The 19,341-nt window shown below is 42.0% G+C and overlaps 3 protein-coding genes across 4 annotated transcripts in view; 2 read left to right on the forward strand and 1 right to left on the reverse strand.

Moving 5' to 3' along the window:
• FAU (FAU ubiquitin like and ribosomal protein S30 fusion) overlaps positions 1-19,341 on the reverse strand; it is a 140,551-nt gene that overhangs the window by 62,753 nt on the left and 58,457 nt on the right. The gene's annotated exons all lie outside the window — the stretch shown is intronic.
• Positions 1,511-13,564, forward strand: SPDYC (speedy/RINGO cell cycle regulator family member C). 2 transcript variants are annotated; one of them, XM_032804395.2, is made up of 7 exons: positions 1,511-1,655; positions 7,032-7,287; positions 8,084-8,142; positions 9,193-9,278; positions 10,607-10,778; positions 11,675-11,981; positions 12,687-13,564. In XM_032804395.2, the coding sequence occupies exons 2-7, from the start codon at positions 7,068-7,070 to the stop codon at positions 12,752-12,754; spliced, it is 912 nt and encodes a 303-aa protein (XP_032660286.1). In that variant the 5' UTR covers positions 1,511-1,655; positions 7,032-7,067; the 3' UTR covers positions 12,755-13,564. The 2 variants fall into 2 exon arrangements, with proteins under 2 accessions (XP_032660286.1, XP_032660285.1); XM_032804394.2 differs by lacking the exon at positions 1,511-1,655 and adding an exon at positions 2,737-2,786.
• The window catches only part of CAPN1 (calpain 1), a 50,117-nt gene continuing 49,907 nt past the window's right edge, over positions 19,132-19,341 (forward strand). Inside the window, exon 1 of the mRNA XM_075073383.1 lies at positions 19,132-19,167. The gene's annotated coding sequence lies outside the window, so the exon portion shown is untranslated. The remainder of the gene's footprint in view (positions 19,168-19,341) is intronic.

The raw sequence follows: 19,341 nt of genomic DNA on the forward strand, positions 1-19,341 counted from the left end.
TTGGTATAGTCCGCCTTCCACCGCTAAGGCGTGAAGAGGGTCCCGTGGCTCCTGCTGATTGGTCTAGCGTCATGGGTGTCCTCTAATCAGAAAAATCCCCAGCGCTGACCAATGAGGAAGGAATAGTTGTTGCTAGGGATTATGGGGCAGGTTATAGAACAGACCTGTGGTGGAGTCTGCGTGTGTGTAATGAGTTGGGTATTTTCTCATCCCAGATTCCCATCTCGTCACCTCCCCACCAGCTCTGCCCGAGGGGAGAAGTGGGTCCCTCAGGTCCAGGGTGAGGGTGGCACTGTGGGACAATGGATAGGGCACAAGAGTGGGAGCCATATCTGCCGGGTTCTTTCCCAGTTCAAGGAAGGGAGTGGGGTCTAGTGGGTTAGAGCAGAGTGGTGCCGGAAGTCAGGGGTTCCATTTGTAGCTCTGACACTGACTTGCCATGTGAGTGACCTTGGGTAATTAAGCTCTGTGTGCCTTAGTTTTTCCAGATGTAAAACCATAAGGTAAGGATACTATGAGATAATGCTATTAGATCCTTGGATATCAGTCATAAATTTTACTGTAACATTTCCTACAAGTCAAAAATATGCGGCACCAGGCGATATGTGCTATAGTCCTGAGATCATTAAGATGCAAAAGAGAGAGATCAGAGAGAATAAACATCCTCCCTACTCTGCATTTGTCATCTCCCTGCCACTATGGTAACAGATCTGACTCTGCTTTACTGTTCACTTGCATCAGAAAGTGAACACTTCTGTATCTGAGATGCTCGGTCTTTCCTGCAAGTAAAATCCTTCAGGCTGGGAATGTATTTGACTTAATTAAATGGAATTGTGTGACTCTATTATTGAATAAAACTATTGCAAAACAAACAACCTAGTGCCTCATTTTATTTGTAAGTCAATTTAGTGCTCAAGAAAGTAAGGCATATCCCTGGAGTTCTGGTTTGAACAGTTGCTGGAAACTTCCCTTGTACAGTTAATTTCTCCTGATCTGCAATACCCTTCTAATCCCAGATTCACCACATAGCTCTGCCAAACCAATGCATCTCAAGATGGTTCTGCAGTACTGCTGTTTTAGTCTGCGAGTTTGTTTCTGCACTGCCCTTCACCTTGTTTAGTCTTTTATACCAGTGCGAAGTGAGTTCAAAAGTGGGTGTGTAAAATGCCACTGTTCTAATTCGGTAGCAAATAATACCCACCACAGTGCTGGGCCCCTGTTCCCACTACACACAGTTTTGCCAATACATCTCAGTCTTATCCCACAGTACTGGCTGATTTTTCAGTCCAGAGCTCCCTTGAGCTGTGACTGACAAATATGCTTGCAATGCACACAAATAAGGCATCAAGTATCTTTTCACCTATGAACTAAGATACATTTTGAACCCATGTGCATAGAATTGTTAGCCTGTGTGTTTCAGGTTAGTGTGTTTCAGGCCTTGAAAGTGCCTTCCATCAGGTTATTTATTTATTAATGTATTATTATAGCACCTAGGAGCCCCAGTCATGGACCAGGACCCGCCGTTGCGCTAGGCACTGTCAAACAGAACAAAAAGATGCTGCCTGCTCCAAAGATCTTCCAATCTAAGTATAAGATATGAGACAAAGGATGGATATGGACAGACAGCAGTACAAGGAAACAATTAGACAATATTGGTCAGTATGATGGGCACTGTAATCTGAATTTTAAGTAAAGTTAAATTGGATGGCAGGTATGTGTGTAAAACTGGGCATCAGGTGTTTCTTTGCATGTTCTAAACTGAATGGTGGATGTGTGTGTTAATCTGAAAGTGTGTGTGTATCTAATACTGTCTGGAAGCCAGGTATATGTGCTTTAAAATGGATGACATGTATGTATATGTGTGTGTGTTAAAGTGGATGGCAGGTTTTTCTGTTAAACTGTATGGTAGGTCAGGGACTTTGACAAGCTGGCAGTTGTGTGTGTATTAGACTAGACCATAGCTGTGCATGCTATGCAGGGAGCTTGAGGCTTTGTAGCTCACACAACTATGTCTGATAATCTAGTCACTGCACTGGTCTTGATGTGTTGTGCTTCCTGAGCCCCAATGAGGCTTTGTTTTAGCTGTCGCCCTCACCACTGCAAAATAACAGGGACATTTGGACAAAGGATGGGAGGTCCAGGCTGGTATGTGACTTGCCACACACTAGGGTCACATGGTGAGTTGGGAATGTAACCTAGGAGTCCTGACTCTGTTGTGCTAAATGTGGGCTGATTTCACCATACTCTGACACACAAGCTCCTATAGGAAGTTATATGGACAGGTGTCCCTATAATAAATATCCCTTGAGACTTATTGGCTGAAGGTCTGAATAGCTCCTACACACCTTATCAGAATCCAGTAAAACCCAGGAGTCCTGACTTCCAGTTGCACTAAGTGTGGGATGGGGGCAGCTTGAACTGATATATGTGCTCCTATAGGAAGTTATGTTTGCAGGCGACCCTATAATAAACACACAATGAGAGTTATTGGGTGGACCTCAAATAGCCCTCCTGGAGCCCACACACATGCGTAACCTAGCCTAGCCTCTCAGCAACATCCCTCCCCACCATCCCCACGGGCTAATAGGGACTGAAGTCCCGCCTCTGACGTCCTGCTCTTTGATTGACGGGAGTTTGCAAAAGGCTGGTCTACCCATCTCTGATTGGCTAAGAGCTGGCAGGGTTGAGCCTATAGAAGCCAAGAGTGGGTAAGTGGGCGGGGTAAGGCTGATACTACCCCTTCGTGATTGCTGCGCGCGTGCGCGTTGCTTGGTTGCTCTGCTCAGGTGAGGGGCGGGGGGGATGCGAGGGCGGGAAAAGCAGTTGGTAGGGAGGGGCCATAACGGGAGGAGCAGCTTCTCGCTCCCTTCCCCTCACACTCGCTCCATGGCCCCCTATGGGTAACGGGGTGAGTAGTAGGTATTAACCATTCCCCATATTAAAACGGGGGGGGGGGGTGAAGTGGAGGCTCATTTGACTGGAAAAGGGAATCCTTATTCTTCCTCAAAATGGTGCCTTATGTTTCCCTCCCCCTATCCCCGGGGGGATGAGTGAGGCAAGAAAGTGTGTGTGGGAGGGTCACCCCATATACTGAGTGTGTAGTAGTGGCCCATGCACTGATGTGGTAGTAATGCACCAGGTAGTGGTTGGAGGGGTGTTAATGGTAACCCCAGAAATGCTGTTCCTACAGCCTTCCTGCCCCTGCTGTAATGGGGGCATGTATCATTCCACTACATATACTGAGGAGGTAATGCTGTACCTGTGTGTGTGTATTTGGGGTGTGTTGAAAGATCCCCAATCATTCCCCTACCCTGAGAGGGAAATAAGGTACCAAGGCTCCCCCCCTCACCCCCAAATACTCTTCTTATAGCCCCTGTGTAGACTAAGGGGATAGTGGGTCAAGCGGAGGAGTGAAATACAGCTGACTTGGTTTGTGCAAACTGTTTCCTCCCCTTTTCTTATGAACCCTACAACATTTGCCTGAAAGGCTGTTTTTTTGTGAATTAGATCTGCCCCATTTAATGTGGTGGCTTAGGCTCTCCACAAAGCTCCATAAGCCTAAACCTTTGTTTGATGTTTGTAAGGCCCCAAAATGGTTGGGTTTCATCTGACTTTAGTCTAGTTTTTAAAAAAACAAACCCAAAACAAGCCCAAATGTTGAAATCTGAGGTGAAAATCTTTTTTGCCCTAACTCTGTCAGTTGCATTAACCTGAGGTCCATGTAAAGCCCAAAACTTGCTTTAATTCCAAGAAGCCCAGGTGTTGGGTCAAAACTGCCATGTGGTATTGGCCTCAGGTCATTCCAAACTGGGTACCATGGTTGCTAAAACTGGCAATTGTGATCTCTACAGTCAGTAGTTCATAAAAATATGAAAATGGATCACTTTTCCTTCATTTGAGGTGTTGAAAAATGAATCAAGTGCAGCGGGTGGGGAAGGTTGTATGTCTAAGTAGGTACTTAAAATGGCCAGCTAGGCTGTGGCTAGATAGCATGCTCATCAGTTAAAGCAGAGGGCTTCCATTCTACTCCCAGCTCTGGAATGGAGTGTTGACTAGAGGTTAGAGCACAGAACTAGGCACTCGAATGCCTAAGTTTCATACCTTATTCTGAGACTTGGAGCAAAGTTGCTTCACATCTCTGTGCCCCAGTGTTTTCCTCATCTGTAAAATTGGGATAGTGTTTGCACTTGAAAAGGGCTACAGTATATAATGGCAACATGTACTGCTTGATTGTTTCAGAGTTGCAGGATCTGACTTCATAGTAGTAGAACTACCAAGTGATATCCTGCATGGAGGCATTTTGGTCACTTAGAAATTATTTGGTATTCCAGCTGTCTTCAGAAATGTATATAATTAAGGCTTAAAAAAAAATGCAAGGATTAGACCATCAAACTGTTCTAATAGTGTGTCCCTGAAAGTGATTCTGGGAACTTTAAGGTTAATTAGTGATATTCTTGGGATTATTCTTATGTTAAAGGTTAGGAGGATGCTTTTACAGATGAAAAATAGGGTGGGGATAGGAGAGAAGAAAACTAGTGTGTTGGATTTGACACCCACTTTAGGAAAAGAAACCTTTTAAATGGGGGAATTCAATCTACATTTCAGACAATTGCCTGTCTTCTGCCCCATGTCCCCAAAGAGAGAGAGAAATGATCCCTCTTACCCAATGCTGTATTAATTATCTAGACTGGTGGTAATTCACTAATTAAAATTAATTCTTGAAGAATATTACATACAATATGGGGTCAGCAGTCAGGGAAGGTCTGTGTGGTAGAGAGCTGATTAATCTTGCTGTTGAATAAGTATTTTCTCTCTCTAAATGTTCTTTTTCATTGCCTCCTGTGAGGAATGGACTTTAAGAGGTAATGGAATACCTACATATTAATTTTTTTTGGTGAGATTGTTAAAAATATTTTCTGAATGGTCAAATGGAGGCAAAAAAAAAATCTGTCCGGCTTGTGTAGGAACAAATTGTTTAGACTCTAGAACAAATTTTAAATCCTATTTTCTGGTTTAATTTGTATTTACCACTTGCTGGGAAGAGACCACTAAACTTAAACTGCGCTTTTCTTGATAAAAGGCTCTTTTGGGGGGAAGTGGAGGTAGGAGGAAAGTGAGGAAATGGTTGATGAAGTTGGGGGGAGGCCCTAGAAAAACAAGCTGAACAAAGACGTGGGACTCTGACAAGGTTATAGGGACAGAAAGCAAGTGGAAATTAAACATGAGGTAATTTGAGATTCTGTCCCCTCATAGTAGGTCTGACAGAATAATATTCCTCTTCCAAAATGTAGTCTTGTATTACTTTTTAAAGTACTTCAGTGTGGGTATTCTAACTAAATGCGTTCATAGACAAGTGTAGGATAAGGGCAAACACCTTGAAACGAGAAAACATATCTCCTTTGTGAAAGTGTTTTATATTATTTTCTCACTGTCTACAGTAATTCTGACACTTGTATTGTTCAGTGTGTAAATTAGTTATTGAGTTAGAAAAGGGTATTGGAAGTATCTTTTTGAGTTGGTGGGACCATAGTTCTGCAAATGGATTAAAAAGGAGGGGAGGAGTTCAGATCCTAATCTACAATAACAGATTTGACAGTGTCTTAACACCCACTCTTCACCCTAAAACAAGTAACTGTCTGTGTGTGTGTTGTACAGGGAATTTTAAATGGTAATTCAGAGGTCTAAACTGGTATTTTGGAAGGCTTTAAGGCATTGATGATTAATGTGTCTTTAGCATGATTAATTGCACAGTTCCATTTTCAGCTATCCCTGCTGACTTTATCCTTTTAAATTTAACAGGTATTGTTGTATGCCCCCTTCCTTCCCATCCTATATGGACAGTTAAATAGTTAAAACTTTTATTTTTAAAAACAGTTAAATGTTTAGATTGCCAAAACTTTAGCACACATTTACCACAGCCCAAAAGGCTCTTTGCAAGTCCAAAGTATTGTAGGAGTGATTTAAAACGTAGTAACAGGAGCTATAAAACAAATTAAGCTTTTTCTTTAGATTTATGCACGTCAGCACCATGTATCTCATGGGTCAGGGAGTTCCACACTGGCATAGTGTGGGTGAAGGCAGGATATTCTGAATTAACAAACATAAAATGCAAATTGATACAGTCTTGTGCTTCAGCATTGGATGTATAATGAGCAGTAATTTTGAAAAGCCAGCAGAAGGACCATTATTTTCTTGGCTTGTCTGTATGTATTAAACTACTAACTTATTTTCATTGTGGAGGGATTTTTCTTTCCATTTCTCTTGCAACTAACTTTATCTTGATAAATGAATGTAAAGAAAAAAATCATAGTTTTTAAATCAAATGTCTCAATTTGTACAAGATCTTAATGACTGCAGGTGCTGAACTTGAGACACCTTAAAGGGGCCTGATTTTTCAGAGAGTAGATGCTCTGTGCTTTCTGAAAATCAGGACCCTTTAAGGTTCAGCACTTGCAGTCATTATGATCTTGTAAAAATTGAGACCTTCATTTTTTTTAAACCTGATTTGCTTTTCCTTTTTTTTAAAAAAAAGTTTACTCAGCTTGGACAGTGAAACTGGACCGGTCAGTTCTTTAATTTTTTTTTTTCCTGGTGCTGCTGGGTGTGACAGCTTGACAATTGTGGAAATGCAAGTGACTGCTATATCTCTAGAACAGGTGCAACATGGGCAGTAGCAGTACAAACTGTCTCACAATGCTGTAACTGGGTCCCACTGTGCCTTAAGCCTGCCTCTAGAGAAGAAGGGTATTCAATCTGTGGCAGAGTCAGCCTTTAACCTTTGAGTTGCAATGAAGGCAGCTGTCCAACTTCAGTTGTTGTGATGGGTCTTAGTCCACTTCCCAGTGGATAGTTATGAGTTTCACAAAACCAGTAACTAATATCTCTCAGGCCACCAAACAGCCATCATGTGGTAACAGCTCTTGATTGCTACTGATTCAGGCTTGATTTGGAAATGGTAACCTTTACTGAAAGAGTTTCCTATTGAATTACCTATTCTGTTAATTCTACTTCTTAATCCTTTTCCATTGCAGAAAAGCCCCTGAGCCTCCACTAATACCAGTAAAAAAATGAGGCATACTCAGAGTATTTCCCATGTCCCTCCTGTGGTCACCACTGGGGTGAAGCCAGGGAACATGAGACCACATCACAACAGCACAAAGGGCATTGGAGCGCGTAGCAGGATGCGAATCCCTGAGAGAGAGCATTCCATAGCAGTGCTGAAAAGCATGCAGCGACCTCCATTCCATCTACAGCGGGAAGAACAAGAGGCCTTCTTCCTCCTACTGGGTAGGAGGCTATACCAGTCATTCAAACTGTCCAGCATCTTGGGATATACAGTTTAGACAAAATATGGTATACAAAACTGTACTGTGTATTCGGAATGGGTTCCCAAGGCTGGATAAGACTGTGGTGACCAACTGGCAGTAAACCTGAGCAGGGAATTGCAGGGAAGAGGTATTTTTAACTGTCTATGATAAGATAAGCTTTGTATCCAAGATAAATTTTAATGATCTGGAGGATTCAAGTTGATAATTTGACTGTTCAGGTTGATAGCTGCTTACAAAAGGGGAATGTTATCTGTGTTTAGCACACAGTATGGGGAGTAAGGAAATGTGGGTTTCTCAACAAAAAAAAATCTTTGACTTAATTCCCTTGTCTCCACCTGTAAATGTTGGATGATACCATGTTCTAAAGTGCTCTGAGAACCTTGAACAAAGTGTCATAAGTGCAAAGTATTTAAAATTCCATTTTAGAAATGGAATATTTTGATGGAAGTCTAGACTTTGTCCAGTCTGGGAGTATGGCACTGCTAGCTACAACTATGTTTAAGCTGCTATGTTTAGTAGAGTTCCAGCAAGTTTCTTTGACCACAAACTGTGAAAGTCTCTTGTCTGAGAACAGTGTTGGAACCATGTTCTAAATTCACACTATAAACTACCTAGGCAGGTCATTCTAGAGAGATTCTTGTAAAGATTCCACCATTGCTACAGTGGGAAACATTACTCATATTCTGAAAGCAACAATCACTGAACAATATGAATCAACTAAATACAGTTGCCTTACTTTTTCTTCCCTTTACCAGAGGATGACTTGGTACAAGAGTTCTTGTCTATGGACATATGCTACAAGATTTCAGATAAGGTATGTCCCTCATGCTCCAACTTCCTTACTTCCCTTCAACTTCCCTATAACAACCTTTCTAAATAGCAATGTACAGTAGTTTAATGACTCTCACTTTTTGACTCTGATGTAGTATCTCTAACTTATAAACCAAACTTTAACACAAGAGCCAGGGCCTCATCCCCACTGAAGACTGATATTTTTACATTCATAACTCAAATGATTCCATCACTTTTCTTCAAACTTTCCCTAAATCCCCTTTTAGGCTGAGACAAAGCACAAGGCTTTAGCCCTTGGGGAAAACTGTAGGGAGTGGTAATGGTCTTAGAACCAGTGCTTAATTTGTAATGAAAGTGGTGCTGGGGCTCAAGCAATTTTTTTTATTACATTAATAACTGATCCAGTAAGCCCAGAAGTGCCGGGGCTATAAACTGCCAAGCCTCAAGGTGCTGGGGCTCAGCTTTGGCACAGATTAAGCACTGCTGAAAATAGACACTCAGTCTGACTTCTTATGGCTGTCACTCTAGTAAAGGACTTTGGGATTCTATAGATGTTGCATTAAAATGAATTGTAGTCCTAAGCTGTCATATGCTTTCTCCTGTGCTGCCCATCATGCTTGGGAGAAGCTCACTGTAAATGTCAGCAGGACTAACTCTGTCCACCTTCATATTTCTCCTTAAAAACTCCTCTGCCATGAAGCTTATGGGAAATTTTTTTTTGCCTGCAGTTAGTTAACTGGTGTGTATAGACCACTCCTTAACAGGCTGACCAACACTGTCTCATTGTTTCCTTGTAAATCCGTCTGTATCCGTCTGTTGTCTCGTCTTGTATTTGGAAGCTTTGTTCTGTGTTTGCACAGGGACTAGCATAATGGGGTCTTGGTCCATGACTGGGGCTCCTAAGGGCTATGATAATACGAATAATTAGCAAGCCTCCACAAAAATGCTTCCTTTCTTCACTCTCTCCTCTTATGGCTCAATTTCTTTTTGTTTTTAAACTTAAATTCTAGATAGAACATATTTTGGTTCTTCTGATCCAGAACTGGGTCTATTAAAGGTAACTCTTGTTTAGTATCTTCTAGCCATGACTCTGACTTACTTCAAACGTGCTGGCCTGCATATTAGTGAATACACACGGATGAACCTTTTCACTGCTCTGTAAGTACCTTTTAGCTCTTAACCTTGTGATCCCAGTCTGTAAAGATCCCACTATATAAATAATTCATAGACAGTAGAATGCGGCAGACCAACCGGGTTACCTAGTCCATGGCACCAAATGGTTTGGCAGGAGGAATGGCTATTAGGAGTATAGTTTAATAGCGTCTAGGTCCACAGTACACACACCGGTATCCGAAGAAGTTATACTCAACTTAAACCTCCCTGCACCTACCCCCCAAAAAAATTCCCCGTGCCATACTGATCATTCATAATTGTCCCGCAGTTGGGAAAAGCACAATTTAATTGCAGTGTTTCACGTTAGTTTAAGTAGATGATTTCAAAGGGTTTCCCTCTAACACTAGTATAAGACTTCATTATTGGGTAGAGGCTAGTGGATATTTTTTTAACGTTGTGTTTCAAGAGGCTAATGATGGTAAAACACAAATCAGTGGGATCCTGATTAATTTTAATTACATGGGCTGGATGCAGGGATCCCAAAGTCATACTTGTGTCCTTTCTCCCTTTATGGTTAAGGAGCATTTTATTCTGTTTGTACGGTGCCTACCGCAGTGGTGTCCAGGTCTATGACCGGGCTCCTACAGTTACCATTTCAGAAGTCAGGAGATGGTGAAATCTTCCACAATGGTTGCGAGTGAACTCCATTGCCACCATGATCTAGTAGCAAGAGAGGCTTCTATGGGTTGCTCTTCAATCCCTTCTTCGCGTACTAAGGTTTTAAGTATGACACCTGCAGCTGAATGTACTGCATGGACACTTGAGGCCTGATTCTTACTCTAAAGCTGTTCTGGCTATGGACCTACTTGTGAGGATACTTTACTGTATCAGAGTGGTGTAGAGCTATGTTGGTGGGAATGAGAATTATTCCCTTAAAGGCAAACACAGCATCAATCCAATCCCAAACTAATCACATCGGCTTTCAAACTATACATCTCTAATAGAATATTGAAATAGAATTGGTATCTACTGTTTTATGTTGTAAACAGGTTCTCACACAACATACTCCACTTGTAGTTCTGTGCACCTATAGGAAAAACTCACGAGCTATGGTATGCACCTAAACACAATTGGCCTTACTTGGAAACAAGTGATTTGCAAAAGCCTCTTATAGTATAGTTCTGTGGCTTAGAACACTCTCTCTTTTATAAATGTAATGCTGGAGCGTTAAGGCTTAACACTTGCTACACTGAAAGCTGCTATAACAATTCCAGGCTGTACCATACAACTTCCTAGGCTGCATGCTTCTGAGAAGCCCTGGTTAGAAGAATTTGTATGGACGTAGTCTGTTTTGCCTCATTTTCCTGATGCAGGTACTTGGCTAATGACATGGAGGAAGATGAAGAGGATTACAAGTATGAGATCTTTCCCTGGGCCCTTGGTGACAACTGGCGGCAGCTGTTCCCACAGTTCTTAAAACTGAGGGATGGCTTCTGGGCTAAAATGAACTACCGAGCAGTGGTCAGCCGGCGCTGTTGTGATGAGGTTAGCCATGGCTGACATATTTTTACATCCTTGTAATACTGGGACTATGGCTAACACATTAATAGTCACTAGAATCAATAGTCTATGCAAATCCAGTTCCGATAAAGGGTTAAGGCCTGAACTGACCATGGGAGGATAACTGTCCCTACTAGCACACTAGGAAGGTCAGGAATATTGTAGGGGGTGCATTTGTCTAGTTATTCCTCAGAAATTAAATAAAACCTCAGTCTCTAGGACTTTCAAGACAGTACTCTTAGTACAGAATCCATACTTAAGTTTAAAGATTCTTGGGTCACCACTGAGGATTCTACTGAATAGTCGCCACCTTTACCCTCTGCAAATGTCTTCTCCGCCAACATTAATTAGCAGTTGCTAGTCTAGCTTTAGTTATGATCAAATCATTCTTATCTCAATAAATCTGTCTGATAGATAAATCTGTGGGAGAATGTTCAGATGCTACACTGTAGTTCTTACTGTCATTGAAGCCCCATACCAGGGTGGCCAAACTTACTGACCCTCTGAGTTGCATACAACAATCTTCTGAAGTTCAAGAGTCAGGATGCACCTGCTGGGGCTCAGGGCTTCAGCCCCAACCTCTCTGCTGGGTAAAAGTCCCTATCCCACCACCCCACTGCAAGGCAGAGGTCCCAAGCTCCCCCTCACACAGTCTGGTAGGCGGACGGAGCGTGGGTGCTCCACAAGCTGCACTTTAACTGTAAAAGAGCTGCATGTGGCTCACGAGCCATGGTTTGACCACTCCTGTCCTATGCACTAAAAGGACTAGATATGACAAAATCATGCTGAGTTTTAAATCTTACTGAATACAGTTTTAAGTGAATCCAGAAAGGTTCAGTGGCAAGGAAAAAAATTGGTTTGTCTATACTCTTCTGATCTAGATAATGTCAAAGGAGCCATCCCATTGGGCTTGGTCACGTGAACGACCCCTTCATCACAGTGGAGCACTGAGAAGCTACCTGAAGAATGAGAAGGACTCACTTCCCCGAGGACCTGGTGTTACACCCCCAAGCTGCCCTCTCTGCACTTGTGAGCTGACTGAACAGGAAGGCAGCCCAGAAGATGCTCCAAGTACCAGTATTACTTCTGATGGTGACCTATTGCCATTCACTAACCAGTGGTCCCAGAACTTTATTATCCTCCCTCAGAAAATAATGCTGGAGCCGGTTGCAACATATAGCCTGCAGAGTAAGTAGAGACATGTCCCTCTCTCCTGGCCTCCAGCTCTCTTATCTGATTTGGAAAGAACACACACTGCTTTTTTAGGGGAAGGGGGTTCTTGAGTGACCAATTTCCATATTCATAACTAAAGGTGAAATGAATTGATGGGGAATCACTTTCTGTTCTAGCGATAAGCAAGTTAAACTTGTTTGAATGCAGTTACTGTACTTGAGTTAATTTAAACCTCATGTTGAACTAGCCTTTTAGGCTAAGTGTAATGGTTTCTTTCAGTGAACTGGAAACAATCCCTCTCTCATGGCAGAGAAAGAGGCCAGTCCTACTCCTCAGACTTTCCTTTAGATTTGAACCTTTTCAGGACCATGCAAATACATCTGAAAAACATACATGGAAAATTAAGCATGGATTGTGCTACTTCCAGAGTCAATACTGCATTTCTCTGGGCAGAATTCAGTAAAGAGGTGGGGTGTCTTTTGGATGACATTCCAAAAGCACTGACTCTGGGTATCCCTCTAGTAGTTCTGCTTTTGGGAATTTGTTCTTGTCACCAAGGTGCTATCTGCAACTCTACTGGAATCCAAGAGGCAGTGTGGTCTACAACCAACGACTTAATGTTTAGTGGCTATAATCATGTGTATTTCCCAGTAAGGTGTATAGGTACTTGACTTGCCAGTGTGGTTATATGTTAAGCCTCATGGGTTTCTTGGTCTGCAGTCCTTCAGGAGCCAGGAGTCACTATGGAGCCTGATGGAACTGGCATGGATTGGCGATCTGTGGGGTGACTCTCTATTCCAGGACCAAGACGTCTCTTCCCAAGGAACTGCAAATGGCACTGGACTTGTTCTTATTCTGCTGTTCACAGAAGTATGTTTTCCCCATGCACTTTATGAATATATTCTGGTTGTGAACAGGAAGACAGGACAGTACTTATGTATTTAAAAAAAATTACTGCTGATGCAGCTATTCAAATGTGCCTTATTTAATGTGCAAATCCCAATGTAATAGCTGGACGGGCTCTAATAAAAATGTCCAGGAAAAAAGTTTAGCTTCTGTTAATAGAGAATCCTGGTAAATGTAACGATTATCAGGGCAACAAAACTTGATACTGAGTGAGCATAGCAGTGACCTGTGGTATCGTGGTTGTTCTTGCTTAAGGCTTGGGACAAACACAGATGTGGAGGAAGGATTCCTGGGGAAGAAAATCAGAATTTATACATTGCTAGTGGGTCTGTTTGAGCAGAGCATCTGAATCTTTCAGGTCTCAAAGGAAACTCACAATGGCAGTAATATCCACTTGCACCAAAAAGGCTTTATTGGTGGTGGAGGAGAAGGGAAGAATGTAATCAATACTGGGGCTTCTGTTTTAAGAGCAACTAGTACTGGCTGCTAACACATGACGACACACTTTTCTAACCTAGAATTATTGCACAATGCTATGACTGATAGTCACATTATCTTGATCTACTGGGGATGACCACAAGGGTTAGCAAATACAACAGACCCCATGTCTGTCAGTGCCATGGTGACTTCACTGACCAAGCTGAATGCTCTCTGCCAATGTTCATCTGGCTCAGTATCTGATGCAAGTAAAATAATTCATGTGGAATCAAGGCTTGGTAGTCTCTTTAATTTGGCATCCCTCTCCCCAGCATCTATAGAGGATGCACAAAGACAATGAGATTCTATCTAGCAGAGTATCTTAGCCAGGGCAAAGCACTTTCTCAGACTGTGATGCCTGGCATCCCTTATGGAGGTAGGGACAATGGCTGGGTGGGGCATGAAACTCCTTATTTCCAGTAAATAGGCAAATGCAAATCTTAACCACTAAACAAAGTGACAGTCTTGCCACTGAATTCCTAGGCTGCCTTTGACTTGTTATATGGGAGGACATGTCCCTTCTCGTACCTTAGTGGTAGAAATCTAAGGGTATGTCTATACATGGAATTAAGAACAGCTATGTGTGAATAACTCCATTTGGACATTCCTATTCTGGAACAAGAGTGTGTCCTCACAGAGCCATGTCTCAATAGTAGCCTGTGTAGAGAAGACCTACTAAAAATGTGGGTGCCTGTCACAGCTCTTGAGGCTTTTGACACAGTCCCACATGGCATTCTCATAAGCAAACTAGATGAAAGCACTATAAGGTGGGCGCACAGCTGATTGAAAGACCATAAACAGAGTCGTTATCAAAGGTTTCCTGTCAAATTGAGAGGCCAGATCTAGTGGGGGCCCAACAGGGGTCAGTTCTGTTCTGCATTCACAATGACTTAGATAATGAAGGGGAGTGTGTGCTTTTAAAATCTGCAGATGACACTAAGCTATGAAGGGTTGCAAGCATTTTGGAAGACAGGATGAGAATTCAAAGACGTTGACAAATTAGAGAATTGGCTCTGAAGGCCAGATGATTAAAGTCAATAAAGACAAATGCAACGTACTGCACTTGGCAAAGAAAAAAATAAAATGCACAATACAAAATGGGGAAGTAGTGACTAGATGGTACTACTGTTGAAAAGGAGTTGGGGGTTATAGTGGATCACAACCCAAGTCAACAAGCTGGTGCAGTTATAGAAAAAAGCTAATATTTTTCCGGGGTGTATTAACAGGGAGTGTTTGTATGTCAGATAAGAGGTAACCATCCTTTTCTGCTCACTGCTCAGCTGGAGAGCTATGCACACTTCTGGGTGCCATACTTTAGGAAAAATGTGGACAAATGGGAGGAAGTGCAGAGGGAAGTAACAAAAGGTTTAGAAAACCTTTAAAAAAAAATGATCGTGTTTCTTCTTAAGAGAAGACTGAGAGGGTCTTTGATAAGTCTTCAGATATGTTAAGGGCTGTTATAAGGAGAACTGTGATTAAATTGTTCTCCATATCCACTGAAGGTAGGACAAGAAGTAATGGGCTTAGCTTAAATCTTCATTACTGGAAATTGTCTATGCTGCACTTTCATCAGTAAAACTTTTGTTGGTAGAGGGTGTGGGAAGAAAACACACCACTGACTGATAAAAGTTATACTAACAAAAAGCACTGGTGTGTACAGCACTTTGTTGGCAGGAGACACTCTCCCATCCACAAAGATACCGTCTCTCGATGAGGGTGGCTTTATTTAGTCAGCTGGAGAAACAAAGAGCAGCTATACTACATACCTTACGGTGGCACCACTGTCTGGTGCGCAGTGTAGACATAACTTTAGGTTAGCCAGTAGGAAAAAGTTTCCAACTATAAGGGTAGTTTAAGTTCTGGAAGAGACTTCCAAGGGTGATTGTGGAATCTCCATCATTGGAGAGTTTTAAGAACAGGGTGGACAGACACCTGAAAGGGATGGCCTAGGTTTACTTTGTCCTACCTCAGTACAGGAGATAGGATTTGATGACCTCTCAAGGTCTTTTCCAGTCCCATGGTTCTATGATGTTCAAAGTGCTCAAATCCCCACATGAAACCCCCAAACATTTGATTGGTTCAATCACATTCCAGCTGTGAATGCAACAATTTGGGTTGGAAAAAATCCCACCTCTTCTTAATATCCTGCACCATGTTTTATGATTCACTAGCAACAAGCTGAGTTGTACCATTTTTCTTCGTTGAGAGAAAAGCCTTTGTTTTGACCTACTACTGAGAGAGGCTGTTTGGACTAGGATGAAAGATGGTAGCAGTTTCACGGCAGACAGCAATGCTGCACAAACATGAAATGCTGTCTCTGAAACTGCAGCAGGCAAACTAATGGTGCCAAGCTACCTCTCTGTGCACTTCATCTTCCCCACCTCTGAAAGCTCGTTTGGAGTTGCATTTGAAGCATTTCCACCACCAATCTGCTACAGTGAATGGTGCTGGCCACTCAGCAATGAGACACTCTTCCTGTATGCTTGTATAGAGATATGCTGCCCTCTGCTGGGTAAAACGCAAAACTGAGACCCTATTCACATCTAACTAGGGCTGGCAAGTGATTAAAAAAAATAATCACGATTAATTGTGCTGTAAAACAATAATACCATTTATTTAAATATTTTTGGATGTTTTCTACATTTTTCAAATATATTGATGTCAATTACAACAGAATACAAAGTGCACAGTGTTCACTATATTTTATTTCAAATATTTGCACTAAAAAAAAAGTATTTTTCACTTCATGTAATACACGTACTGTAGTGCAATCTCTTTATCATGAAAGTTGAACTTAAAAATGTAGAATTTTGTACAAATGTACAAAAAAAACTGTATTCAAAAATAAAAGTGTAAAACTTTAGAGCCTACAAGTCCACTCAGTGCTGCTTCAGCCAGCCAATCGCTCAGACAAAACAAGTTTGGTTACAATTTGCAGGAGATAATGCTGCCCGCTTCTTGTTTATAATGTCACCTGAAAGTGAGAACAGGTGTTTGCATGGCAACGTTGTAGCCAGTGTCCCTAGATATTTACATGCCAGATGTGCTAAAGATTCATATGTCCCTTCATGCTTCAATCACCATTCCAGAGGACGTGTCCATGCTGATTATGGGTTCTGCTTGAAAATGATCCAAAGCAGAGCAGACAGATGCATGTTCATTTTCATTATATGAGTCAGATGCCACCAGCAGAAGGTTGATATTCTTTTTTGGTGGTTCAGGTTCTTCTGTAGCTTCTGCATTGGAGTGTTGGTCTTTTAAGACTTCTAAAAGCATACTCCACACCTCATCCCTCTCAGATTTTGGAAGGCACTTCAGATTCTTAAACCTTGGGTCAAGTGCTGTAGCTATTTTTAGAAATCTCACATTCATACCTTTGCGTTTTGTCAAATCTGCTGTGAAAGTGTTCTTAAACATGCTGTGTCATCATCTGAGCCTGCTATAACATTAAATATATGGCAAAATGCGGGTAACGGAGCAGAGGACATACAGTTCTCCCCCGAGAAGTTCAGTCACAAATTTAATTAATTCATTATTTTTTTAACGAGAATCATCAGAATGGAAGCATGTCCTCAGGAATGGTGGCTGAAGCATGAAGGGGCGTATGAATGTTTAGCATATCTGGCACGTAAATACCTTGCAACACTGGTTACAAAAGTGCCATAAGAATGAAAGCCTGTTCTCACTTTCAGGTGACATTATAAAGAAGAAGCAGGCAGCAGTAGCTCCTGTAAATGTAAACAAACTTGTTTGTCTTAGTGATTGGCTGAAAAAGAAGTAGGACCCAGTGGACTTGTAGTCTCTAATAACATTGTTTTGTTTTTTAATGCCTTTATGTAATAAGATAAATCTACATTTGTAAGTTACACTTTCACAATAGATTGTATACAGTACTTGTATGAGGTGAATTGAAAAAGATTTCATTATTTTTTACAGTGCAAATGTTTGTAATAAAAATAAAGTGAGCACTGTACACTTGGTATTCTGTGTTGCAATATAAATCAATGTATTTGAAAATATAGAAAAACATCTAAAATATTTACTAAGTGTCAATTGGTATTCTAGTGTTTAACACTGTGATTAATTGTGATTAATTTTTGTAATCACAGTTAATTTTTTGGAGTTAATCACGTGAGTTAACTGCGATTAATTGACAGCCCTACTTCTAACCTCAGTATGTATGCTATATGCTGTCTTCAAGTTCTCAGTCCCGTGTCAGTTTGAGCCTAGATCTTTCACCCTTTGATTCAGCACTGCTGTCTAAACAAATAAAATGCATGCACAAGGGCACTGCTTTTCTGTGCTAGGGGAGGATCCCTGTATGTTCAGTACACTCTTTAAAACAGTCAGCTCCTTTAGTTAATGTAGAAAAGTTATCTATGTGACAGTAAAACCTACCGGTCCAAACAGATCCAAGCCCTGTTGTGCTAGGTGCATCACTTGGACAAAAGTGAGACAGTCTACCGCAAAGAGCTTACATGCAGCTAAATCAATAACGAATGAGAGGGGAAGGGACTTGCCCAAGAGCACACAGTGCATCAGTGCCAGAGCTGACAGTAGAATCTAGGGGCTTGTCTACACCATGCAGCTTTTAGCAACAAGCTTGTGTCGACGCAGCCTTGTCGCTAAATGTCAGTATGCGTAAATGCTCTTTTTCTGTACTTTGTCGGCACTTTTGATGATAAAATAGTTCCAGCCCTGCGAGTAGCGTTAGATTTGTCGGCAGGAGAGAGCTGTGTTCACACTGCCACTTGCATTGGCAAAACTTTTGTCTTTCGCAGGGAGGCTTTTTTAAATACCCATGAAAGATAAACGTTTTGTCGATCACTTTGCAGTGTAGAGAAGCCCTCAATCTCTTGATTCCCAGTACACTGCCTTATTCTCTAGACCACCCATCCTTCCCTGTTCTTACTATGCTTGTGCAGGCTGGCATTATGCCTCAGTTTCCCTCATTTGTAGAATGGGAAGAAATGCAAAGCCCAATCTACACTGGTAAAGTACAGCAAAATGCTGTTTCCTCAGAAGTCTCTATGCAGTTTAATATAGAGACTGTATATGCTCTGCTTGTCCCAAACTTTTTTCGGCATTGCTGTTAGCTGTTGAAGAGGTGGCTGCATTTCCTGAGAAAGCAATATAATCTTTAAAGTTATATGGGTTCCTTTGGGATGGAAAGCGCTGGAAAACTATCACACTGAACTTTTAATTCACATACACACACTTGTCCAGTATCTGCTCACCCCTGGAGAAGTACGAAGATACATTTAACCTTCCTCAACTATTTCATCAAGTTCCACCTCCCCTATGCCAAGGAGAGTGCATAGCAGCCTGTTTGCCAGGTGTTGTGCTGAGAGAACAGGAAGGAGGGGTGGAGAATTTGTGGAGATTAGGATCACAGCGTCCTTCTCCTGGTTGTCAGCAATGAACAGAACTGATTGCAGGCTCTGAGTCAGGGGCATGCACTTGGGGTTGGCTCTGTTTCAAGACAGAGGAAATAATTTTATGGGGGGGGGCAAGGAAACCCTGCATTTTCTGTACATCTGGGGGAGCCAGGCAGGTTATGCACACAGGTTACTCTAGCTGGTTTCTCTCTGCAGTGTTAAGCCAAAATCACAGAGTAGGGATGGAGGGTCAGGCTTGAGTGGATTTAGGGTGACCGGAGAGCAAGTGTGAAAAATCGGGATGGGGGTGGAGGGAAATAGGAGTGTGTGTGTGTATATAAAGTCCCAAATATCAGGACTGTCCCTATCAAATCGGGATATCTGGTCACCGTAGGTTGATCAGTGGTGTGGGACAGTCTCTGTGGACTAGAAGCAGAGAGGTAGGTTCTGGGGAGCAGGGATTAATGGCACCTGGATGCTCAGGTGTGGGTAGGAGCTTAGAAATGAGGGTTAGGGTACCAGGATTCGGGATGGAAGGGGGCTAAGTGTTCGTGTCTAGGAGCAGAGATCTAAGGGGACTGGAAGCTCAGGCGAGGAGGTTGAAAAGCGTCTGT

The sequence above is a fragment of the Chelonoidis abingdonii genome, chromosome 17, assembly GCF_003597395.2.
Source record: "Chelonoidis abingdonii isolate Lonesome George chromosome 17, CheloAbing_2.0, whole genome shotgun sequence".
NCBI classification, from domain to species: Eukaryota; Metazoa; Chordata; order Testudines; family Testudinidae; genus Chelonoidis; species Chelonoidis abingdonii.

Coding starts and splice junctions, on each gene's coding strand:
- SPDYC (XM_032804395.2), top strand. CDS start 7,068: ATGAGGCATACTCAGAGTATTTCCCATGTCCCTCCTGTGGTCACCACT. Junction 8,143..9,192: donor GCTACAAGATTTCAGATAAG/GTATGTCCCTCA, acceptor ACTCTTGTTTAG/TATCTTCTAGCCATGACTCT. Junction 10,779..11,674: donor GCCGGCGCTGTTGTGATGAG/GTTAGCCATGGC, acceptor CTTCTGATCTAG/ATAATGTCAAAGGAGCCATC.